Raw genomic sequence first — 26,365 nt, forward strand, 5'->3', positions numbered from 1 at the left:
CCCCGGGCCGCCCGCCTCAGTGCCTGCGCGGAGGGGAGCGAGCCTCTTCTGCGTCTGCGCAAGAGGCGTGGGCGGGCTCTCTGAGACGCCTGCTGTAGTGTGTGGGTCTGCGTCCAGAGTGTGCGAGAGGTCGAACACGTACGCACGACTGGGGCTGGCGGAGGTGGAAGGGTGGTGACGTCAAATGCTTCACTTTCTCTTGTGAAGTGCTGCCAGTTTGCGACTTGTTTCAAATTCAGTCACAACCCAATCGTCCAAAAAAGGACCGTAGCTAGTTACTAGTTTCGAGATAATGTTACAATATGGTATCCTGAGTGGAAGAAAGTAAAATGCAGCAGTGCTAGAAAAATATAACCGGTAAAAGAGATGGAAGGAAAAAAGAAAAGGTGAGTAGTTTTATAACCACACGAAGCATTATATATGCGGGTTAAGTTATAAAAGACAAAACCTTGGGCAGAAAGCAGACTGCATTCCGGCCCAGGGCTCTGGGTCCTCTGCCCGCTGCTGGGCCGGTCCGCCGAAGCGGTGCGCCCCGAGTGACATGAAGGTCGTCGTTTGTTAAGCCTGCAGACACTTTACTTTCTTAATCTGGCCTTTGGTTTTGATTTTTTCCCCCGTTGACTCAAACTAGCCCTACCAAGTAATCGTTAAGGCCTCAGGACAATGCGGCTCTCTCAGCATCCAGTAAGTCTTAGAAACAAGGTGCTGGGTCAAACAACGTAGTATGTTGGCCTCAGTTGTTTGAGCTCCGGACCCAGGAAAGCAGAACTTTCGCACAGAACGAATCGTTGCAAAGCTGGACGGAACAACTCCAGGGCCGACCTGTGGAGCTGATGCGGTGATCAGCACGCCCCGCCTAGGCACCCGCTGGTCAATGGAGACCCGGACCCGACTCCAGTCTTAGGCACCACGAGGACCGGTGTCACCCTGTATAACTCATTCCCCGGCAGCCACTGGGAGCCGGGTCTCCGTGTAGGAGCTACCTGTGACTCCGGGCTTGGCAGCATCTCCTTAATAAATCCTTCCTTTCCTGACTTCACACTGGGGTAACGTGCTCTCTGCGGCTCTGGCTGGTAGGCCGAGGGGCTGGCCCATTGGCCAGCGGACCCTGCGAGTGTAGGGCTGGGACTTTGATCTGGGCCCTATCCACCCTACCTCCGGGGGTCGAGGGGGGCCGGGGGTTGAGTTCAACTTTGGGTCATACACAGTGAAACCCTAATAAAACCTCTGGGCACGGAGCCCACGAGCTCCCAGGGTTACATGGATGTGCCATGTGCTAGCAGAGAGGTGCGCTGACACCCCAGGGAGGAGACGATGGAACTTTTGCACATGGGACTCTCTCAGGCCTCTCCCCATGCCGGTTGCTTTCTCTTTGGCGGGTTTTGATTTGTATCCTTTTGCTATAATAAAACCAATCAACTACAGGACATTCCTGAGTTGTGAGTCCTTACAGTGGGTTGTTGAACCTGGGGTTAGTGAGAACCCCCAATTTAGTACCTAGCTGCTCAGAACAGTGGCCCAAGGCGCCCTCTCCCCCTCCAATTTGTGACAGCTATCTGAAGTGAGGGTTGTCCTGGAGACCCTGCCCTTAACTTGTGAAGTTTGGTCTAACCCTAGGTAGTTGGTGTCTGAAGCTACTGCAAGGGTACCTTGGAAACATTAGGCTGAAAGCCCTAACCGGGAGCCTGGGAAGGCCCTTCAGCTTAAATGACAACAAAGGGGAGACCCTGTGGAAGACTGGACATTGGACTACACATACATGTGCAGTGCCTGGACTGGGGTGGGGTAAGAAGGGTGCGAAGGTGTGTATGTACCGAAACAAATTATTGAGATCAGAGGACTGTGCCTTCCTTACACCCTGCACACAAACATCCTTTATTCTTCCCACCCCAAAGAGCTGTCAGGGAATGTCATTGGACAGAGGTGTATCCTGAGCCTCAGGTGTACTGGAACACAAAAGGCTTGTCCAAGGAAGGCTACACAGGAGACAGGATGCTGAGAACTTGACCTGTTGAAAATTTGACATTACATGGCCCCTAGATTGTGACCACTCTCTTCTGTCTCCACACTGTGCAGAGAAAATACAACATAAACATTGAGGTCACTGCTATGAGGTGCAAGAGACCAGGTGACATGTTACCAAAAGCAGTAGGAGCAAAATCAGCACCTTTGAAGCCCTTACCCACTACATTTCGAAGTATCTGTTGTAAGAATCCTGCAGTAGAAACAATCTGGAAGTCCCCTAGACACTTGTTTATGAGTGGAATCTTTAGTGGGCTGTGGAATGACCTTGGTGGGTCATTACCAGTGTTTTTAATAAAATATCCGACACTAACACTTGTAGTTAGGACCAGTACTGTCATATGAAACTTTCATGTCGGTTATATACACCTGTGTTTGTACTGGTCACAATGTAAAATTAAAGCTAGTGTAGGTCATAGAAAAGTGTGAAACTGCTGACCTACACCAAGACCCGTAATTCACCAATCAAGATATTTAGATAGAGGCTTGTCCACGGTCATGTACAGCCCTCTGGGTTAAGAATCAGATGCCCTTACACCCTAGTCCAGGGCTCTTTACATGAAAACCCGAGAAACCAAAAGAAACACTATGTTCAGGATACCATAATTAATGAGTTTACAGAAATTCTTACTATACAGAATGTACACTATAAATAAAACATACCCAGTAAAATTATACACTATAGATCTAGTCTGTCTAGTTTATAGATAATGCATCTTAAATGGGAATATGTGCAAAAATGCTCATGAATCAGTAAGGATATACTTAACCGCACTTAGTGAAAAACAAGGTTCTAAGCACTAGAGGATACATAACCATAAAAAATACTCAATCCTTGGATACAGGAAAATGGAGCTGTTTTCTACAGAGCCACATTGTAAAAATTCATGAAGTTTTCCTTGTGCTATACCAAGACAGAATTGTCAAAATAATCAGTAATAACAGTCTCCCAGTCCCCTTACCCAGGGAAGGAGTATGATGCGTGTCACGGATTCCGCCTGCCTCCAATCAGCCCCCCCCCCCCAGCACCCTCTGGTTTATCTCTACTCCTCCCTATTGGACACAGACTTGGTATTTCAGCTCAGTAAGATTTATGAGCAGGGACACCAGCTGTGTCACCAAGTCTCAAGGGAATGCAATGGTATTCTTGTCCCTTGTTGTTGAACTTTAAAACAAAATTTTTTTTTAACTTTAGAGAGAGGAGAAGGGAGGCATGAAGAGAGGGAGAGTAACATCAGTGTGTGGTTGCCTCTCATGTGCCCCGCACTGGGGACCTGACCCACAACCTACGTATGTACCCTGACTGGGAGTTGAACCAGTAACCCTTTGGTTCACAGGCCAGTGCTCAATCCACTGAGCCACACCAGCCAGGGCCCCTTGAACTTTTATACACTGTTACTTAATCACCACTTGTATCAGATGATGTTTCCTTTAAACACAATTTTTTGAAAGATTGTTTCATTCTATGGGCAAATGAAGAATCACATGGTTTCCTGGGAGAGTATCTTTCAAATGAACAGAAATAAAAGAAAGCTGCTTACAGCCAATTTGCCTAGGTATAGCCAATTTGCCTAGGGCTTCAATAACCAGTCTCATCACTGGTCAACAAACAAGAAATTAGAGCAACGTTTCACATAGTACTTCCTATTCTTGTTTGTTATCATTAGGTTGATGAAATAAAAACCCAGAACTCCAATTATCACAAGTGTAAGGAAGAAAAAGGAGTGGCTGTTACACACCAGTTCTCAAACCCTTCTTCTTAGGGATCGGGACTGGACCTTGTCAGTGTTCCCACTGTAGCTGTTTAGATACTTTGGGTACAATCAGTACCAAAGTTTAATGTTTTATTTATTTTTGATTTTTGATTTTAGAGAGGGGTAGGGAGAGACAGAGAGAGGGAGAGAAACATCGACTGGTTGCCTTCCATATGCACCCAGACCTGGGACTGAACCTGCAACCCACGCATGTGCCCTAACTAGGAATCAGCCAGCAACCTCAGGGCTAGTGTTTTATTTTTCTTTAAATTTACTTTTTAATTTAGTCTCATTTCAAAGTAATTCTCGAAATAACTGTCTTATGTGTTAATTGTATATTCGTAACATACACTAAAATAATAGGTAACCACTAAGATTCTAAATGTTTACCCCTAAGTCCAAAATCATCTCTTACATCATTAGCAGTAACACATAACCCATAGTAACTAACCTGCCTACATCTTAAAACAAATGGTTCAGAAGTACTGTTGACAATGCAAATAAACTGAAAACGTTTCCATGTTCACATACACCACCCATTAAAAATTCTGAAACTCAATGCGTGGGTTCACCACACTTTTATTAATAGTACTCAGTAGGAAAAAACAATTCAGATGGCTACTTCTGTTTCTTCTGTTTTTTAGTTCGTCCACCTTTCTTCGGTCCTTTCTTTTTCTTCTTGACAAGAACAGCTTTTTCTCCAACAAATAAACTTTTAGAATGTCCTACATTTTTTAACGCAAAATCAAATCCCTTCTTAGGTTTACTGGCATTCTTCGAACTGGGACTTGAATTTTGTTTTAGTTTTTCTTTACTAACAGAACGCATGACTCTGAGTTTTCTTCCCATCAGTTCAGAATTATTTAATTTCAGAGCAAGATGAACAGCATCTGTATTCTGTAAAACAAAAAAATATATGTGTGTATATTTACATGTGTATCAGACATATACATGTACAAATATATAAATACACAAATATATATTTATCAGATGGTACACACACACACACACACACACGTTGTGTGTGTATAAATTCCAACCAGAAACTCATCTGCAGAGAAACGACTACCTTTACTGGCCCCCAACAGCCCTCACATGTGGGAGCCCTCCTGCTCGCACATCCAGGAAGCCCAGTCTGGTGGTCAGCGGCTGTGCTGCGGTCCCCACACATTTCCCCCATGACCCACTCAGGCTGCCCTGCCAAGTTATTGGATAAGTCACAGCCCAACAGCCTTCCTTTTGCTCACTGTGAAATGGACTTCCAACTAACTAGTCAGTCATATGCAATCTTTTAAAAACCAATGAGCCTCTTCTGCACAGGGCTCTTTCTGCAAAAAGGTCTGATGTATCAGCTGACTCTGCTACAGTGCCTGAGGTGTTAGGCTCCATGCCTTGTGTGGTTTCACTTAGGTCCCAAACCCTATCATTCTTTTGTTTTTAAAGATTTTATTTATTTTTAGAGAGGTGAAGGGAGGGAGGGAGAAAGGGAGAGAAGCAGCAATGTGTGGTTGCCTCTCGCACACCCCATATGGGGACTTGGCCCACAACCCAGGCATGTGCCCTGACGAATCAAACCTACCACCCTTTGGTTCACAGGCCGGCACTCTTACCACTGAGCCACACCAGTCAGGGCCCCTATCATTCTTATACTCTAATAGGGAACTACTAAAATGTGAACAACCCTGAATATACGTGAGACATTTTTAAAAGAACTTTAGAAATCTGTCAGGTCACAGAAGACAAGGAACAGCGAAACAGACAACCACAACACAGTAAAGACAGGAACAGAAGGCTGTGGCAGCATTTCTTAAGCCATCTGATAATACATGTCAAGAGTCTTAAGGATGGTCACATATCTTGACTGGTCTGCAATAGCCTATCAGGATCTGTCTTAAAGAAGCAATAAAAAATGCAAGCAAACATTTGGAGAAAACACATAATCACTCGTATTTTATTATTACAGAGAACACTGCAAGTATCTAACATTTGGGAAGTGTTAGGGAAAAGACAGCATAAACTTGTGTTCCATCGCTCAATGGGACATGCTTATACAACAGAAAACAATGTAAAGCAGGTTGCAAAGCTGTATGTTCACAGAGATATGTTCAACTCAAAACAATGAAGGCATAAGAAATAACAGACAGGAAATGTAGTGATGTTGCAATGGAAGAGCAGGCAAAGTGCCACCAGAGAGTATGCATATTTTAATTGTAAGTATATTCTAATGTCAGGTATGGAACGCTGACTGAGATTTAGTGAACTAAATGGTGGAACCAGTTCTGCACAAAGACTAAAATTTTCTTCTACCTGAGAGACAGGTCAGTCTCTTCTCCATTTTATGGGGTGGAGGTTCACAGAGTTGATACCGTTAAAATTTACTAACACCAACATGGACAGTGAGGGGCTTGGAACATCTTCGGGTGTAGCTACAGTATTCTGTTATGGCAGCTTCTGACGACAGGGATTTGAGGGCAACGGTGACAGTTACGTGCGAAAACAGTGACAAGCGCCCCCCCCCCCCGCCCCCGGCCCGGCTTATTTCAAAGAACAGAGACAACACATACCTCGAAGAGCACATAGCCAAAGCCCCTGCCAACGCCTGTCAGGGGGTCTCTCACGATCCTTACTGCCACAATGGCCCCACAGTCCAAAAAGTGGCCCTCCACCGCCGACTCTTCAACTTCTGAAAAGATTCAACCAAAGTGGAAGCAAAGCCTTGGGATCACCTTAGGAAGCTGGAGAGGTTTTGTAACACACCAAGTTACACGGCCCCGTGAAAATTAAATGAGTTGCATTCCACACATCTTAATGTTACTCTTAAAACAGTTACTACTCAGTGGCTATTTCCACTAATTTAACAGTAAACTGGTACCTGGTTTAAACGAACTTACTATATGGAAGATTCCCCACAAACACTGATCTCTTGTCCCTCTGAAACACAAAGACAGAAAAATCACTCACTGAAACAGACAATGGAGTCATCTCAAGCCCAGCCTCCCTCTCCTTCCCTGCGGGAATGGGACTGGGGCTGCAGGAGGAGTGGGCTTTTGTTTACAGGGAACGGAGACCGACACCTGGCAGCTTCAAGAGAGGGGTGCTACGTCTGGGGTCAAAGGCCAGAAATTATTTCCAGCTCCATGGGCCACATGCTCTCCGCTACGCCTACCCACCTCTGCCACCGTGCACAGTAACACATTACCTAGCGGTGTGGCTGAGTGCTAATAAGACCCTATTTAAAAGGGCAGGGGGCAAGTGGATTTGGCCCTCATGCTAGGCTTGGGGACTTAGTGCTAGGCCCACAATCACAGCCAGGGAGATCTCCAGGCCTTTGTCACTGCCCAACTAGGTTGCCCTGACACCACCAGTGACACACTCCAGGTTTCTAACCATCCTTCGCTCATTGCACGAGACCTTTTTAAAGCGCAGACCTGGTCCCCTCACTCTGCTTGGACCTGTGAAACAGCTTCCCGACAAACCCAGACTGACCATGGAGCCGAGGGCCTCGACCTCTCTGCCCAACAGCCACTCGTGCACTGCCCCGCCCACTCTACCCCTGTAACTACTGGGCCGCCAGCTCTCACCATCCCTTGAGCAAATTAAGTTTTGCTCCCCACCATCTCTCCTGTTCTTCCAGCCCAAATATCCTTATCCTCTTATTCCTTCCCCAACTCCAGGTAACACTGACTCATCTTGCAAAACTGATATAACACCCGTTCCCCTGGAAACCCTCCTTTGTCCCTTCTTGCTGGCACCTCCCCGAATCGAATGCCGCATGCTGAGCATTGGTGGCAGTATTCATCATAAAACAGTAATGCCACAATCAGCCCACCTGCTCCTCTTCACCTTTACACACCGGAGACCTGACACTGTCTTATTAGCACTGTACACCTGACGCCGAGTAAAGACTCGAAAACTTTTCAATAAATAACTGAACTTCAAATGTAAGACAGAAAGCTGTACTTGAACAAGAATTAAAAATTTTTTTTTTAATTTTTAAAAAATTATATCAAAAGAAAAAAATAATAACTGAACTTCCTACACTGCGGTCTGGAAAGTAAGGTGTTTGCTCCGATGATCTCTAAAAGGCCTTCCAACCTGATTCTCCATGATAACGTAACCTGGTGCGGGGAGTGGGGCTGCATTCCTAAGGCTAATATGACTTAATTCCTGTCCTTCTAGGGACCAACGCTGTGACCAGAGGGCAAAGGCTGCTTCCTTCTGTGCTTCGCTCAAACTGCTGACACCATGCCTCTTCAAGCGGACCTGAAGGAGGTAACAACTCTCGCTTTAAGACTCCAGTTATGTTCTTTAACCAGCTCGCGTACTGTCATACTTACAGACGAGGTCTCCAATGCCAGGTCTACTCGAATACGAAATCCCTCGGCAATTTGGGCTCCGTTTCTATATTAGACACATGAAGGGAAAGCGGCTGTTAGAAACGAGCACTGGGTTACTGACACATTTGCTCTAAAGTGAAACCAAAGAATTAAAGAGTACTCATAAATACTTAAATAATTCTGTCAGACCTCAAAGAGATAAAATTACCTGTTCAATGCTTTAGTAGCAGCTCCTTGATCCTTAAATACAACATAAGCATTAATATTTTTCTGATCAGGGTGAATTTTACGTCTAGACCAAAACAAGGGGAAAAAAAGACACTGTAAAATTTGTTCATCTCAAAGTCACCAATATAAAAAAGCTTGTTTTCTACTCTCAATCAGCACATATGACAAGAATTCCTGAGGAAAGTTTGATTGCTTTCAATAAATGTTTAGTAATTACTCAAAAATAGCATGTCACTTATATACTTATACAGACACTGGCCGAAACATGGAACTGGTGCCTTTTTATTAATCCTCACTGCGAAGGAGCAGGGGCCTCCAGGGCACACTGCAGGCTGGAAACCACACCCTTAGCTGAGGCTCTATACCCACCACACACACGATCAGAAGAAAGACAACTTGATGTTTCCTTTTTACCGTAAATAAACACCGCACAAACACACAGTTTTGCCCAGCCAGGAAGCCTTGCTCCCTGCTGCTCCCTGGTCCCTACTTTCACAGGCGCCACTTTCCTATGGGCCCAGGTCGTTTCCCCGCCGAGGGCCTAACCCTAGACACTACGCTTTGGTTTTGTACACTTTCCCCTTGGAACATCTCCTGAGTCTTGTTTACTCTACAGGATTCCTCCTTCCTCTGTCTTTATCTTACTGTTTGGAACTTCCCAGGCTGGGATGCTGCTGACTGCAGGCTCACAGCACACTTCAACATGTGCCTCTGACCCTTCTATTTCTTGCAAATTGGCAGCTGGACACAGAGCATTGATTAGACTCAGACAGGACCCCTCTGTCAGCACTGTAGGCAGCGTCCTGACGAAAGGAGGCATGTTATGACTAGTTTTCGCTATTTTTGAATGACTGCAGCCATTGCTCAATACCTAAAATCATTATTAATTCACTAGGTTTGCAAACTGCTGATATACTTTAGATCTGATCAATTAGCAAAAAGGCCCAGGCATGACCCCAGATCCTTCCCTGAAGACATCATCCTCTGTTTTGAAGTAACAAATTTACTAATGGACAAATGAGCATCATCAAGAAAGATACTAGAAAATAATGTCAAGGAATGGCTCACGGCATTCTGTAATAATATGCTAGCTAACAGATTTATACTGATATCATCAGCTACAATTTACTAAATGCCTAATACTATGTGTGAGACATTTTACGTATCTCATTTAACTTCACATCACTGACATAAGTGTTAGCTTCATGATTTTATGGATAAGGAAGGTGAGGCTTGGAGAATTATATAGCCAAGATTATAAGCTAACAGGTGGCCAGCCTAGGACTTCAACCAAGTCTGGCTGACTCCAGACCCTCTCCTCGTTCCATGCAGCACAGTGCTGCTGTCAGCATCCAAAACTGCGTATCCTAGTACAACCCTGGTCGGACTAGGGTTGTCCTTCCTTTCTTCACGGTTGGCTCATTCCCAAATAAAGTCAAAACCCATTCGATGCCCAGTGTGACGGCAATAGGAGGGGGGGCTCTTGCAAGATGTTTAGGTCATGAAAGTAAGGTCCTCGTAAATAGGACTAGTGCTTTTGTAAAAGAGACCCCCCAGGTTCTGGGACGTGTCAGCTGCGTGTGGACATGGCCAGAAGGGCTGGCCCTCGCCGCACTGCAAACGGGTGCACCCTGACCTCAGATTTCCCAGACTCTAACGCTGTAAAAACAAGTTTGTGTTGTTTATAAGCCACCCAGTCTGTGATATTTTGTTACAGCAGCCTCAACGAACTCAGACAAACCCCAAGACAACATAAATAGAAAGTGACATTTTGAAAAACCCTCATTGCAGTGTGCTCTGTCACTCAATGAGAAATGATCTCCTTGGCGCAGGGACGACAAGCAAGAGCACGTGGCTCTGCCCCTTAGTCCACGGCAAGAACAGATCTGTGTTAAGAGTGACGGAGAAGGCTGAACTCATGACATCCAGACACAAGCTGTTCGTGACACACAGAGCTCTCCTTTCAGCCCAGAGGGAGAAAGCCAGGAGGAGCATCGCTCTTGCGGTGAGGAAGAAGAAACCACAAGCTACGGCGTCATGACTTTTGTTGAGCCAGCAGAGAGCAGAGGCCAAGGGGAAGCTGACCGCCTGGGAACAAGCTGCGGCAGGCCCATCTGGGGAGCACTGGCTCACAGGCTGGGCACCAGACAAGCCCAGGCGAGCCAGAAAGATTCCGGCTGCGATTTTACAGAAATCTAAGTCCAAGTGCAGGCTGGGCCTGACATGAAGTCCCTCGAGCCTGCTGACAGAGGGTGGGTGCCTGCTCATCTGCTCCCCCAGGGTCTGCAGGAAAGACTGAGGGCAGGGAGGAACCCAAGAACATCCATGGGGGGCATGAACCCTGGGAACAGGTGGGCCAAAGGTGGTGTGGGGCAGACAAAAAGCCCCACCAAGACTTTCCTCCCTGCAGAGGAGGCAGCTACGCGGCTGGGGCGCGGCTGGGGCGCGGCTGGGGCGCGGCTGGGGCGGCAGCAGCAAACTCTCCACCCCACCTCACCCCTCACTCCCAGCACAGGGAAGACCCCTGGTGGCCAGAGGAAGGAAGGCCTCCTACCACCGGGCAAGATCCACCGAAGGCAGAGGGCAGAGTCTGGCAGCCAAGGGAAGGAGAGCGCATCAGGCAAGGGTGTGATTCACAGAAGCAGAGCGCCTGCACCTGAGGCTGGGCGGCTGCTGCGCCAGCCCCCGAAAAGCAGCCTCTGCCCTGCATCTTCAACCCCACTGAAAACTTGGGCTCTTTAATAAACACCCTTAAAAAGGCTAGCCACAGACTGGGGCAAACACCCAAAACACACGCATCAGAACAAGGTTTTGTACCCAATATACACAAAGAACGCTTTACACCTCAGTAATAAGACAAGCCACTAGAAAATAGGCAAAATTTATGAACCAAAGACATTTCACCAAAGAATTGCCAAATAAGCACATGAAGAGATGCTTAACATCTTTAGTCATTAGCAAAATACAAATTAGAGCCACAACAACAAACTTTTAGAATGGCTAAAATGAATGCCTGACAACACCAAGTGCTGCTGAGGCTGTGTAGCAGGTAGAGTTCTCACTCTGTTGATAGGACTGTAAAATGGTACAACCACTTTGGAAAATAATTCGCAGATTCTTAGAAAGTGAAGATACACCCACCATCAGACCCAGCAAGTACCTCCCAGAAGAACTGCAGGTACTTCTTCACTAAAAACAACCTAGTTTTGCTGCCTTTACTTATGATAGCCAGACACCGGAAATAACCTGAAGGTCTATCACCTGGCACAGGCCACTGAGCAGCCAGAAAGACAGACAGACCTCAGACCATCACTCTGGGCAAAAGGAGTCAGACAAGAGTACATCCTGTATGCACATCCTAGAATGCACATTCTAGAAAATGCAAGGCAGCATATAGACAGGAGACAGCTCAGTGGTCACTTGGGGTGATCTTGGAGTATTCAGGATCTTGATGGCAGCTATGGTTTCCCGAGTGCATACAAATGAAACATCATAAAGTTGTACACTTCAAGTATGTGCAATTTACTGAAGGTAAATTATACCTTAAGGAAAAGGGTTTTTAACCTTTTTTTTTAACTATATGAAAAAGCAAAAAATTCTTACATGGCAAAAATCCCCCATAAGCCAGCCAAAAAAACCCCAATGAAAACAGGATTTGTAGCTCAAATCAAAAAGGACACATCCTGTTAACATCCCACAGATCAGTAAGAGAAACAGTGCGCAGGTCCCAAGAGCGTGGACAGCCGCAACCACACAGCCCGCGTTCTCTAGGGTTCCCAGCACATGCCCAGCCCACCACCCTCGCAATGCCCAAGAATATTTCAACTCTTTTTTAAAAATCTCATGGCACACATAATCTAATTACTAGAATTCTGCAACACACTAAAAAATAGTTTTTGCTAATCTGACAAAAAAAAGAAAAAAAGGTGTAGCACTGGCTGGTGTGGCTCAGTGGATTGAACACCGGCCTGAGAAACCAGGGGTTGCAGGCCAGGTGCCTGGCTGCAGGCATGCGGGAGGCCACTGATCGGTGTTTCTCTTTTGATGGATGTTTCTCTCTTTCTCCCTCCCTTCCCTTCTCACTAAAAATAAATAAAATGACAAAAGGGAATCATTAAAATAAAAAATTTTTTTTAAAAAGTCTAGTTTTCCTAGTAACTTTGTTGATGTGCTGTAAAAGATTAATAATTTGAATATGCAGTATATACTGATATTAAATTATGAATTAGTGAGACAGTCACATTATAGCATATCAACATCTGAAAACACTGGCACTTGATAGTCTATTAAGAAAACTCTGCCTTCAAATTTTAAGCTGGAAAGTCACGGGAATAACTGTTCAGAAAAGAATCACAACTACATGGTTTTTTAGGTTTTGGTGTGTATGAAAAGAATTGTGTACAAATAGAAATGCCTGTCTACTTATCCTCCAAACAACCAGTGAGCTCTCAATTACGAAAGAAAAAAGTGTATAAATGAATGCAACAATTCCGATAAAAGGGAGCACCAATGACCTGAATGCAATGACATGAGAGAAATACAAGTACGAAGTACCGCTTTCATCCACCAGGGTACCATGATTCAAGAGCTCAAAAATGTACTGTTGGTAAAGGTGTGGCAATATTACTGGGTTACCATCTCTGTAGGTGAGCACTCAAAGCTCCAAAGGCAGCCCTGGCCCACTGGTTGGCGCACCATCCCGTGCACCGAAAGGTCACGGGGCCCATCTCTGGTCTGAGCACACAGATAGGTTGTGGGTTCAATCGGTCTAGCACTAAATCCACTGAGCCACACCAGCCAGCTCACACTATTATATTTTATGTAATGTTAAAGATTTCTATATATAAATCTAATATATATAATTTATATACCTCTGCTTGTGAAATCCATCATTTCACATACCAGTAAGAAAGAAAAGAGCCCTGGCTGGTGTGGCTCAGTGGATTGAGCACTGGCCTGTGAACCAAAGGACTGTCAGTTTGATTCCCAGTCAGGGCACATGCCTGGTTGTGGGCCAGGTCCCCAGTAGGGGGCCCAAAAGAGGCAAACACATTGATGTTTCTTTCCCTCTCTCTCTCCCTTTTCCTCTCTCTAAAAATAAATAAATAAAATCTTAATAAGAAAGAAAATATAACCAAGACTGGGAGACTAATGGGAAACCATGCATAAAACTGCAGGTAAGTTAGGTCTCCAAGCACAGAAAACTCAGAGAGGTCCTGGCAGGCAGTCCCCCTCCAGGTGGCCACTGGAAGCAATTGGGAATTCTTCTGGAAAACCTGGGCAGCCAACAGCAATGATAGGGGAACCCTGATTTTATGAAGCATCTTGATTTAAAAAATGTTATGACAGGGGAAAATGTGTAACATACAATTGATGAAATAAGATATTTATAATTTATACTAAAATATTTGGGTGCAAAATTTTCTCACGCTCTTCAAACACTACAGCTGATTATACATCTGTGAAGCTTCTCATGGCACCTTGTCTAGTAGATTGTTTTACGACACTTTCCGTGACTCTACAATTCCCATTAAGGCTTAAACACAAACATCGAACACATTTAGGTGCTATGACAGACATAAGGAAATGAGAAAGCATGATACACTGTCCAAATACAAAAACCTGTGAAGTTAAGAAATGATCTCTATTTTAACCAAAATGGAAGAAAGTTTAAAAGTACTCCCTTGCTCTAATTATAAACTTACTTGATTACAGCCAACTTTTTGGACATAGTTCCCTCTGCTGGAATCTTTTAAAAGGAAAAACAAAAGTATTAAAATTTTTTCATTATTTGAAATAGTACTTCAAATTAGTTATATTTTAATTACTGAATTCTAAATATCTAACTGATATAATGTGATTGAAAACATTCTATCACGGTTCAATTCCCAGTCAGGGCACATTCCTGGGTTGCAGGTCAGTTCCCGGCAGGGGCCAGTCCCAGCAGGGGCCAGTTCCCAGCAGGGGATGCACAAGAAGCAACCATACATTGATGTTTCTCTTCCTCTCTCCTTCCCTTCCCCTCTAAAGATAAATGAATAAAATATTGGGGAAAAAAGATTACACAGGGAAAGCAGTCAGCTAGTTTTCAGCACACAGCAAGTGTTCAATAAAGCATTGTTAAAAAAAAAAAGAAAACATTCTAGGGAAATAGTGACTCAGAAACAACTGTGTTGTAACTTTCATGTGGGCGGGGGGAGAGGAAGGTAGGTGTTTTAGGAAAAAGTCCTTTAGGAAATTTAGTTGACAGCAGCGTGTTGGATAATGTGAGGTCAACAGCAGGTAGGAACCATAACAGACCTCTGTAGCCATTCTGACAAGAGGTAATGAGAACTTAGATGGAAAGAGAAATGAATGACTCATCTTGGGAAGAACCCATAGCTGAAAAACAGGCAGGTATGCCCTGACCAAGAGGCTCAGTTGGTCAGAGCATCATCCCGATACGCCAAGGTTGCAGGTTTGTTGCAGGTTTCATCCCCAGTCAGGGCACATACAAGAAGCAACCAATAAATGCATAAATAAGTGGAAAAACAAATAGATGTTTCCTTCTCAAATCAATAAATTAATCTGGGTGGGACAGAGTCAAGGGCAATGACAAGGCAGCCTGGTGGCATTAAATCATATGGAAAGTCACTAGGCAGCATAGGCTGGGGTGGAGGCCAAATGGGCAAAGCACAGGGGTCCCGGCAAAACAGCCAAGTGCATCTGATTTGGGGAAGTGGGACTCAGAAGGGCAGAAAAAACACATGTGATAAAAGTGAGGAAAAAACACCATGATAAAAATTCTGGAAACTGTGCTAAAGTAAAGCCTTGGGAAATGTCTCCTTTTAGAGACGGGGGCAGTTTTGCCCTCTGGGAGATATGTCTGGAGATATTTTTGGTTGTTACAGCTGGGTGGGCGTGGCGCTCCTAAGTGTCCTACAATGCACAGGACAGCCTGCAGCAGCAAAGAATCACTGGCACAATGTTAACAGTGCCATGGTTGAGAAATCCCATGTCAGAGAACCACGTGAGAAAGAGAGATGAGGAATAACATTTCCTGGGTTTTAACACACATTATTTACATTTAAAAGATATGAATGATGCTCATTTCGGCTCCAAGAAGCATGGCTCTGACTGGTCTCCAGGGTGCTCCCCTGGTGAAGTCAGGTATTACTTAATTGTGCAGTGTTAACACTAAACAGATTTCTTTAAAAATACCTCGTCTTTCTAGATTCAGAGAGTAAGTATTGCGCGCAGCAGCCACACAAATGCCCACAGGGAAAGCCTACGATTCCAGAAATGCTATTCAGTAAGCACTGACGTTCCTCCCTACTCCACTGATGTGGCAAACGCACGTCACCCATCCGCCCTGCAGAATACCGTGTTGGTCTTAGTTACACGGGTATCATTTACTGTGTGGACTCACTGAATTATTGAACAAAGATGAGAGTCAGCAACAACGACTACGAGTAACTATCGTCTTGATTCAAAAGGTTCAAGTCAAGTGCTTACCCACCTCACTAATACCACCATGGTAATGAGTCTGACTTAAATACATTTTGTCTCAAAATTATGCAATTTTAAGGGGGAAGAAAACATACCACAGAACGAAATCGTACAGATTCTATTGGTCCATACTCTTTAAAAAACGACTTCAGTTTCTGAAATAAAAAATATGTATATACTTTAGTTTACTTTCGCAACATCAAGTAAGTGCTACAAAAAGTAATCAAGTACAACTGTCTGACAATCTTTTACTGCCAGGCTTTATTTTAAGAACATTTCAGAAAAAGCAGGTGGCATTCAAGTTGTAAGACAAACGAATTTCACTGAAACTCAGGGAAAAAGAAAACACAATATAAGTTCATGTTAGTATCCACAAGGTACACAACATTTTAGTGTTTCAACCTTTGATAATCTTTATCACATGTTACACTAAGGTTTAAATTCCATAGATCTTTTCACATTGGCTTACACTAGAAGTGAATTTTAATGCTTATGTCACTATGAGAAATTCCCCAGCTGTCTGGAATTAGGACTATGGGACTGAAGAAAAGGATCTGGTGTGAATTTTACACATTATTCTTAACAACTGGCTCAGGATGTTAAGAACACATGTTTTACAGCTAGAATTACAATCAATCCTAATTCGTACGTAATGTTTTCAATGTGCAAAAGCACCACACACACTCCCTTCCCTGAAGCCTGTTATAATCTAACAGGAAGATCAATAAGCAAAACTATTCTACAAATATGTTCTGTTTTACAAATAATCACAAATCAAATGCTAGGAGATAATGGTGTAAGAGGGAAAAGGATAAACCAGGAAGTCAGTTTTTTTGTACTGTTTTGTTTTTAAGAAGTGGAACTTAAATTGTCTTTCAAAAGATGAGCAGGGCCCTGGCCAAGTAGCTCAGTTGGTTAGAAGGTCATCCCAATACCCCAAGGTTGTGGGTTTGATCCCCAGGCAGGGCACATTCAAGAAGGAACCGATGAATGCGTAAATAAGTGCAACAACAAATCGATGCCCCTCTCTCTTTTGAAAATAAATTTTTAAAAAAATTGAAGGAACATTGGGGAAAAAGGGATGAGCAGGATTTTGATGTAAGACACTGCCAATGGCGTGACTGTCACAAAAACTCGCAGAAAGTACAGGGCACATTTTGGTTTAGTGAGTCCCACATAGTGGAGGAAACCTAGGATGTATTCATTCAGTTACACAATAAATGTGGGTTGAGCCTCTACTAAGTGTGGGGAGCTGTTTCAAGTGCCAGGAAAAGAGGGTGAAGGGAAGAGATCGACACCCCTGCACATACTGGCATGTGACAGAGGTGAGTCTGCGTCACTGAATTCAAGTAAGACTTGCAGAACACACATGCATGACCCCTGGACATGGACAACAGGGTGGGGGAGGGCTGCGGGGGGGGGCGGTGAGCCAAGGGGGAAAAAGTGGGGACAACTGTGATAGCGTTAACAATAATAAAGAAAAAATTAAAATTAAATAAATGAATAAAATAAGATTTGTAAAAGCATGAATTAGGGCAGTGACCATGGGAATGGAAAGGATAATGGAAGCAATATACAGAATGATTTATGTAGTCTTTTTTAAGAAAATTATTTAAAGGCTTTATTGATTTATTTTTAGAGAGAGGGGAAGGGAGAGAGAAAGAGAGGGAGAGGAACATCAATCAGCTGCCTCTTGCCCCAATCGGGGACTGGGCCCGCAACCCAGATAAATGTCCTGACCGGGAATCAAACAGGCGACCTCTCGCTTTGTGGAACAACTCAACCAACTGAGCCACACCAGTAAGGCTGCTACAGTCATTTATAATGAAGTTAGATATCAATGACTTACCGTGCGCTTACTCAATAAAGGAACAGTAAACAAAGGTACGAGTTATTACCTTCTCTGAATCCTTACGATATATGGATTACGCACTCACTTTCTTATTACATGTGACGGGCAAATTTCCCACAAACACAGTTCTCTCGTTCTTTAACCTTTCCTCTTCTGGGCTGATTTGAATTTTCTTCCTTTGATTGACAGCTGGGTGATCTACATCATCAGGTACTTTTTCATCTGCTACTCTTACACCAGGCTGAGACTTTTTCCTTTTCTGCCCTTGTTTCTGGTGAGTTTCTTCTTCTTCTAAATCAGCAGTTGCTAGAGCATTTTCTCTTTTTAAGGCAAAAAAAAAAAAAAAAAAGAAGAAAAAGGTGGAAGGGGAGAAGAAATGAGTCATGAAAGTCAAGCCTAGTATTTGACAAAGCACAGTGATTAGAAATACTTCCTACCTATTTCTGGCTTTCCTCAGTACAACATACTACTCACCAATATATTTTAAAATATATCTAAATGTAAAATATTTAAAATATATCTAAATTTTAAAAGTAGCGTTATCAAAAGGAGACTAGTATTTTTCTGACTCAACAGTGAGAAAAAGTTAAGCTCCATTTTGGAAGATGCGTTACAACTGCCAAGTAACAGCAGAAGAACAAAATTTCATTTAAACAAAACTGGGTTTATTTAATGCTCTTGGAGTTTAGTTGACACTATTTCAATGCCTAATTCCATTCCCTGCTCTGGAACTCTAGGGGCACTGCAGCACACCCTGGGGGTCTATAAAGGTCAATATGCCTGCCAAGTACCTCATAACAGCAATCTGGCCAATAGGAAAAACTAGTTCTGCTTGTCAAAAGTAAGTCCTGAAATGGCAAATACAATATACAGTCTTGGGCACATGGATAAAGCGAGGTCTGAGCATCAGTCCAACAAGAAAACTGATCCGGGATCTTATGGAGTGAAGGCAGAGAATGGCGAGTAGGAGTCATTCATTCATTTGATATTTCCTGGGATCCTACTAGTTCTAGCTTCTCCCAGTGGAGACCATTAAAGTCCTTTCGAAAGTCCAGTCTCTGAAGAAATATGAAAAGTTCGTGATAAAATGGTAACACTTGTAATATGTGGTACAGAAATCCTGAAACATAAAAGAGCTGTGGTTGGTGTGGCTCGATGGACCAAGCACCAACCTGTGAACAGAAAGGTCATAGGTTCGATTCTGTCAGGGCACATGCCTAGGTTGCAGGCCAGGTCCCGATGTGAGGCAATTGATCAATGCATATCTTTCTCTCACAGCTCAGTATTTCTCTCCTTCTTTCTCTCTCCCTTCCTCTCTCTCCCTAAACATAAATAAAAATAAAATCTTTAAGAAAAAAGAAACAAGAAAGACACTTCAGAGGAAAGGCAGCAGCTGCCATACAGTCAGTCCGCAGCAAATACTGATTACTCTGCCTCCGCTAAAGCCTGAGCGCCACTAAGGAGAGGTCCACATCAATGTTTTGCTCGCTGTGGTGTACACAAGCACCCAGCAGGACTGAAAGGAACGGAGAGAGCACAGTAAGGTGGGAACCAGGTCCTCAGGATTGTGCCTACAGAGGATGGGGAGCCACCGAAGACTTTGAAAATGCCTAAAAAAAGATCACGTGGGCAGCAGAGCAAATGATTAGAAGAGGAGAAGGCTGGACCAGGGAAACCAGCAAGGAGACAGTTACAACTGCATGTAGCTGAGAAGACAAAGGACCAGCCAGAGCAAGGGAGGAGGTGGAGACGGGAAGACGTATTTAAAAGATAATTAACACACAGCATCCTCAGGACTGGGCTACTAGTTACATTTCCAGGGAAAAGCAGGAGTGTCAGATGACTCCCAAGCCCCTGGTTGGGGCAGCTGGCAGGCAGAGCACAGGCTTGATGAGGACAACGAGGTCAGTCTGAGGACTTCTTTTTTTTTTTTTAAAGATTTTATTTATCTTTAGAGAGGAAGGGAAGGAGAGAAGGAGAGAAATATCAATGTATGGTTGCCTGTTGTGAGTCCCCTGCTGGGAACTGGTCTGCAACCCAGGCATGTGCACTGACTGGGAATCGAAACGTGATTGTGTGGTTTACCGGCCCGAGCTCAATCCACTGAGCTACACCAGCCAGGGAGTTGAGGACTTCTGAAGTTAAGGTGTGCATGGAATACCCCAGTGCCGGCTGGCAAACAGACACACAGGTCAAGAGATCAGGAGCAAGGTCAGAATGGTGGCTCCTGGGCATAAACAACACGACCCAGGATGAAGGGTGAAAAAAAGGTCATGATATGACAGCAAACAGAATCATCAGGAAAATCATTATTTAAGAATCAGTAAGGACTTCCAGCCAAGATGGAGGTGTAGATAGACACACTGTGCCTCCTAGCACAACCAAAAGAAAGACAACAACAAATTTAAAAATGAAAAACACAACCAGAACTGCCAGATAACTGAGCCGTATGGAAGTCCAACAACCAAGAAGTTAAAGAAGAAACATTCACCCAGACTTGTAGGAGGGATGGAGTTGGGCTGCCCGGTGGAGAGGACTCGAAGCAAGGTGGCAGCTGATGACCCCGGTGGTCCCACATTTGCATGCAGATAAACCAGGCAAAACTGGGGAGCAGGACTGACCATACAACCCAGGGCCCCAGGGCTGGGAAATAAAGCCACAAACCATTGACTGAAAACACCAGTGGGGGTTGGGGGGGTTGAGGTGCTGGAAGAAAGTCCCAGCCTCACAGAAGAATTTGGTGGAGAGACCGAGAGACCCACAGGGTCCTAGAATGTACACAAGCCCGCCCACTGGGAATCAGCACCAGAAGGGCCTAATTTGCTTGTGGGAAGCAGGTAAGTAACTGAAATCCTGCTGAGAGCAGAACAAGTACCATTGTTCCCTCTCAGACACCCTCCCCACATATGTTGCCCCGCCCTGGTGAACACCTAAGGCTCCACCCGTTCCTACCTAACAGGCTCATCAAGACAAAAAAAATGGCTCAAATGAAAGAACAGATCAAAGCTCCAGAAAAAATACAACTATGCAATGAAGAGGTAGCCAACCTATGCACAGTTCAAAACACTGCTAATCAGGATTCTCTCAAAATTGGTTGAATTTGGTCGCAAATTAGATGAAAAAATGAAGGTTATGCTAAGTGAAATGAAGGAAAATGCACAGGGAACCAGTAGGAAGGAAACTGGGACTCAAATCAATGAAGTGGATAATTGAAGGAAAAAAGAAACAGCCAATCAAAAAAGAACAAAGAAATAAGAATTTAAAAAATGAGGAGGCTTAAGAACCTCCAGGATATCTTTAAATGTTCCAATATCCGAATTATAGGGGTACCAGAAGGGGAAGGGGAAGAAGGGAAACAAGTAGGAAAGTTATTTGAACAAATAATAAAGAAGAACTTCCCCAATCTGGCAAAGGAAATCGACTTCCAGGAAGTCCAGGAAGCTCAGAGAGTCCCAAAGAAGTTGGACCCAAGAAGGAACACACCAAGGCACATCATAATTACATTAGCCAAGATTAAAATTGAGAGAATCCTAGAAGCAGCTAGAGATAAGGAGGCAGTTACCTACAAAGAAGTTCCCATCAGACTGTCAGCGGATTTTCAAGAGACCTTGTAGGCAAGAAGGGGCTAAAAAGAAGTATTCCAAGTCATGAAAGGCAAGGACCCACATCTAAGATTGCTCTATCCAGCAAAGCTTTCACTTAGAATAGAAGGGCAGATTAAGTGCTTCTCAAACAAGGTCAAGTTAAAGAAATTCATCATCATCAAACCCTTACTGTATGAAATGTTAATGGGATTTATCTAAGAAAAAGAAGATAAAAAATATGTATAATAAAATGTCAGCAAACTCACAATTATTAACAACCACACCTAAAGCAAAAACAAAAACTAAGCAAACAACTAGAACAGGAATGGAACAACAGAAGTGGAGATCACATGGAGGGTTAACAACAGGGGAGGGGAGAGAGGGGGAAAAGGTACAGAGAATAAGTAGTATAGACGGTAGGTAGAAAATAGACAGGGGGAGGGTAAGAGTAGTATGGGAAATGGAGAAGCCAAAGAACTGATATGTCTGACCATGAACATGAAGTAAAGGGGGGGATTGTGGGTGGGAGGGGGTATGCAGGGTGGAGGGGAGTAAAGTGGAGAAAATGGGACAACCAAAATAGCATAATCAATAAAATATATTTTTTTAAAAGCTTCGGTCAGAAAAGGTACCAAAAATAACACTGAAAAGTAACAGACAAAAAGACAATCATAAGAGGCTGCTATCGAAGAAACAAACAGCTTCGAGAAGAAAAGCAGTCGTGAAATGTAACAGAGAAGCCCTGACCAGGTAGCTCAGTTGGTAAGAGCATCATCCCAATGCCCCAGGGTCACGGTTTGATTCCGGTCAGAGCACATACAGGAATCAACCAATGAATGCATAAATGGGTGAAACAGCAAATCAATGTTTCTCTCTCTGTAAAATCAATGAATTTAAAAAATGTTTAATGAAACAGAAAACTTGTAAGACAAAGTCTGTACTGCCTATTAAATATGACAAGTAGGTCAGGATGGCATCAGAGAGCACTGCTTCAGAAATATGGTCAGATCCCATAAAAAAACACAACCACCAGACTGCAAATACGTGAAAGAGAAAACAGATGAAGAAAAGGGAGAGAGCGCACACACAGACGACTTCGGACAGCTTGACTATGAAGGGAAGGACAGAGGGAATGATGCCGAACAAAGACACATGACTGTAGACTAAGGATTTTGTTTGGTTGGATTTCTTTTTTTTTGTAGATGAGACTTTTAAGTACATTTATATGGTGGGCAGATCAAAGAAGAAGGTAGAGTTATACACACAGGTGACTGAATTAACCTTGGACTAGGTGGAAGAGACTTTTCTCTGAAAAAAGGGGGAAGAAATTAAGGATCTGCAAAGATATACTAAGTAGCAGAATATAAAGCAGTAATTTACAACCCTTAGCAATCAGTAGCTTCCAGAATGGGCAAAAAGACCACCTGCTGAGACCTAAGAAGAAAGTTAACTGGGAACCTGTGTTGGTATTATTTGGATCCTTATTCAAATAAACTGTAAAAAAGAACAAAACTTAAGCAAAAGGGGGGAACGTGCTCCCAGAATAAATTTTAAAAAATCAAGTCATCTTTTACAAAGATGCTGAAATATTTATATATGAAACCTAAGTCTTTGGTTTGCTTCCAAATAAGGGGATATAAATGGGTGTAGACAAAGACAAATGACCCAGTATTCAGAACTGCTATTGTTCCATACCTGGGGGTCATTATCTTTTCAAGTTTTGAATACATATGAGGTTTTCAATAGTACAAATTTTGTTAAAATTAGAGCTATGAAATGAGAAAAAAATTAAGATGGCTATTAAAAATCTCCATTTCCTCTTCCCGCCAAGATGGAGGTGTAGGTGGAAACACTGTGACTCCTCGCACAACCAAGTTTAAAGACAACAAAGTTTGAGTAACAAAAACGCAACCAAAACACAGAAAATAGAACTATACGGGAGTCTGGAAGTTCGACAACAACAAACCATTCAGCCAGACTGGTAAAAGGGGCGGAGCCAGCGGCTGGCAGAGTGGGGTTGCACAGGAAAACTCCGCCAGACCGACCCAGGTGTGCAGGCGGTGGGTGGCAGATCCCAGGCGTGGGGTTACAACAGGCAGACCCAGTGGGGGCACAAGGCATCTGGCTGACTGCGGTCACACATTTACGCACAGGTCTAAGCGACCAAGAAATAGCCAACCTTTCAGATGCACAGTTCAAAACACTGGTGATCAGGATGCTCACAGAACTGGTGGATTTTAGTCACAAATCAGAGGAACAAATGGAAGCTAAACTAATTGAAATGAAGGGAAATGCACAGGAAACCAATAGTGACGGAAAGAAAATTGGGACTCAAATCAAGGGAGTGGACCAGAAGGAAGAAGAAAATGACCAAACAGAAAAGTATGAAGAAACAAGAATTCAAAAAAATGAGGAGAGGCTTAGGAACCTCCAGGACATCTTTAAACATGCCAACATCCAAATTATAGGGGTACTAGAAGGGGAAGAGGAAGAGCGACAAGTGGAAAACTTCTTTGAACAAATAATAAAGGAGAACTTCCCCAATCTGGCAAAGGAAACAGACTTCCAGGAAATCTAGGAAGCACAGAGAGTCCCAAAGAAGTTGGACCCAAGAAGGAACACACCAAGGCACATCATAATTACATTAGCCAAGATTAAAATGAAGGAGAGAATCCTAGACGCAGCAAGAGATAAGGAGACAGTCAGCTACAAAGGAGTTCCCATCAGACTATAAGCTGATTTCTCAAAAGAGACCTTCCAGGCAAGAAGGGGCTGGAAAGAAGTATTCCAAGTCATGAAATCCAAAGACCTACATCCAAGATTACTCTATCCAGAAAAGCTTTCATTCAGAATGGAAGGGCAGACAAAGTGCTTCTCAGTTAAGGTCAAGTTAAAGAAATTCACCACCAAGCCCTTATTATATGAAATGTTAAAGGGACTTATCTAAGAAAAAGAAGATAAAAAATATGAACAGTGAAAGGACAGCAAACTCACAGTTATTAACAATCACACCTAAAACAAAAGCAAACTAAGAAGACAGCTAGATCAGGAGCGGAACCATAGAAATGAAGATCACATGGACTGCCAACAACAGGGGAGTGGGAAGAGGAGAAGGGGGGAGAACGTACAGAGAATAAGTAGCATAGACGCTGGGTAGAAAATAGATAGGGGGGAGGGCAAGAATAGTATGGGAAATATAAAATTTAAAGAACTTGAGACGTGGACATAAACTAAAGGGGGGGAATGGTGGGGACCAAGGGGTGTGCAGGGTGGAGGGGAATGAAGGGGGGGAATAAGACAACTGTAATGGCATAACCAATAAAATATATTTTTAAAAAAGGAAAAAATCTCCGTTTACCATATAAATTCTTTAATCAACTAAGAGAGAAATTCACCAACCTGTAGGCCAGTTGTTTGTCTGCATCAGAAAGTTTCTTCACCTTCACTTTTTTTGCAGGTTCTTGCAAAAGCGGCCTTTGAAGCTGGGATGCACTTTCTTCCTCCTCATCCCGCTTCCTTTTTCTGGCGGTTCCCTTTGGAAAGTGTGAAGTTATGTGTGAGATGGCATCTTTTGATAATTAGTGGCCTAAATTAGCATCCTCTATCTCTGGCGGACAGGCCCAGGGAACAAAGGCCGCGAGAAATCATCTTCTCCCGCCCCGCCTTCGAACCAGGTCCTCCCAGCCACACTCTTGTTTTAAACCTATTCTGACCCGCCGCTGGGCACACAACCCCGTGACTTACAGGAGGCACATGCACGTAAAAGGGTTGGAGCTGAGACTCTCCGCATCGGAAGAGCGCCGCCAGCCGACCAGTGCCGCCTCCAGAGCGCCGCCCGCCTCGGACCAAGCTGTCGGCCACCTGTCCCACAAGGTAGTCAGCCTCTGGCGGCCTAGCGCCGCCGCCACCACCACCGTCCGGGCTCCGCCCAGAGACCGACGCTAGAGGCTCGGGGACACCGCGGCTCCGCTCACCGGCCCGAGCCCAGGGAACCTGGCCGCAAGCCACTCGCCCCGCCGTGGCACTCTCCTTTTTCCTCCCTTTGTCTTTCCCCTTTAGGGCCATTCTCAGTCTGATTCCGATAACTACAGCACAGGGACCACCACTTCCGTGATCCGGTAACTTCCTCTGCGTCCCGGCAACTTCCGCCCGGAATCACGCTACTTCCGCTCCAGCTCGGAGAGTCGGGGTGGGGAGTCGGGGTAGGGAGACAACAGAGGCGGGGCCAAGCCAGGGAACTGTGTTCTTCCCGGTTGTCTGATGGAAACCTAGTCTCGGGGAGTGAAGGGTCTCCCGGGAGTAGCCGAGGTTCTCATTGCGAATGACAATCAGCCAGGCCCGGTCTGGAGGGGTCAGGCCCAGCAGATGGAGAACACGTTCGAAACCCCGAAATTGTTGGAGAGGAATAACGGTTGGCCAGGATGCGAGTAACAGTATTAACAACTGGCGGGTGGGTGTGAAGGGTACATGGACTTCGTTCTGTTCGTGCAGCTTTTCTGAAATTGAACATTATTTCAAAATAAAGTTAAAAACAAATAATTGGAGACCACCATTCTAACCTGCCTTTCTGCTGGGAAAAAAAGATGCTTTGGCAATCCAAACTGCTTTTTTGTCCAGCTTCTCAGATTCATCTCCCTCCAAACTCTCATATTCTAGCCTTTTTTTCTATTCTTTCCCCTTTCTTTTTTCCTTTTTCACGTTACTCCTTCTCCCCAACTTGCCCTCTTCCTCTTTACTCTTGATTTCCACCTGCAAAATTGTGTGCATCCTTCAAAGATCAGCTTAGATACTATTTCATTATAAAAATTTCCCAGCATTTATAATATATGAACATATTTTTCCAAGCCTCAAGTATTTGCATTAATGTTATTCAAAGTGTCTCTAGATGTGAATGAGTGTTGTATTCATCCCATATCCTCTATCCCTATTTGCTATATCTAGTGAGTATTTCATAAATTGACTTTTAGGTAATAAAAGATAAATTTTGTGTTGGCCATAAAGTTTGTTTAGTTTTTTTCCATAAGATGGCTGTAGTAGCTCTTGGTTGTCTTTATCTTCATTTGAAACATTATGTTAGACTGTATTGTGACAGCTGTGGTT

The 26,365-nt window shown here is 44.0% G+C and overlaps 1 protein-coding gene across 1 annotated transcript; it reads right to left on the reverse strand.

The window, feature by feature from the left end:
- Positions 1-4,339: 4,339 nt before the first annotated feature.
- On the reverse strand, positions 4,340-25,400 carry RBM34 (RNA binding motif protein 34). Its single transcript, XM_037037318.1, has 10 exons — positions 25,010-25,400; positions 24,665-24,798; positions 17,767-18,001; positions 15,925-15,984; positions 14,047-14,090; positions 8,322-8,405; positions 8,114-8,177; positions 6,668-6,707; positions 6,341-6,459; positions 4,340-4,673 (listed from the first exon to the last, which is right to left on the reverse strand). The coding sequence occupies exons 1-10, from the start codon at positions 25,328-25,330 to the stop codon at positions 4,395-4,397; spliced, it is 1,380 nt and encodes a 459-aa protein (XP_036893213.1). The 5' UTR covers positions 25,331-25,400; the 3' UTR covers positions 4,340-4,394.
- Positions 25,401-26,365: the final 965 nt, after the last annotated feature.

This window comes from Sturnira hondurensis, unplaced genomic scaffold (genome assembly GCF_014824575.4).
Source record: "Sturnira hondurensis isolate 20B ecotype Veracruz unplaced genomic scaffold, ASM1482457v3 Scaffold0022977, whole genome shotgun sequence".
Classification (NCBI taxonomy): Eukaryota; Metazoa; Chordata; class Mammalia; order Chiroptera; family Phyllostomidae; genus Sturnira; species Sturnira hondurensis.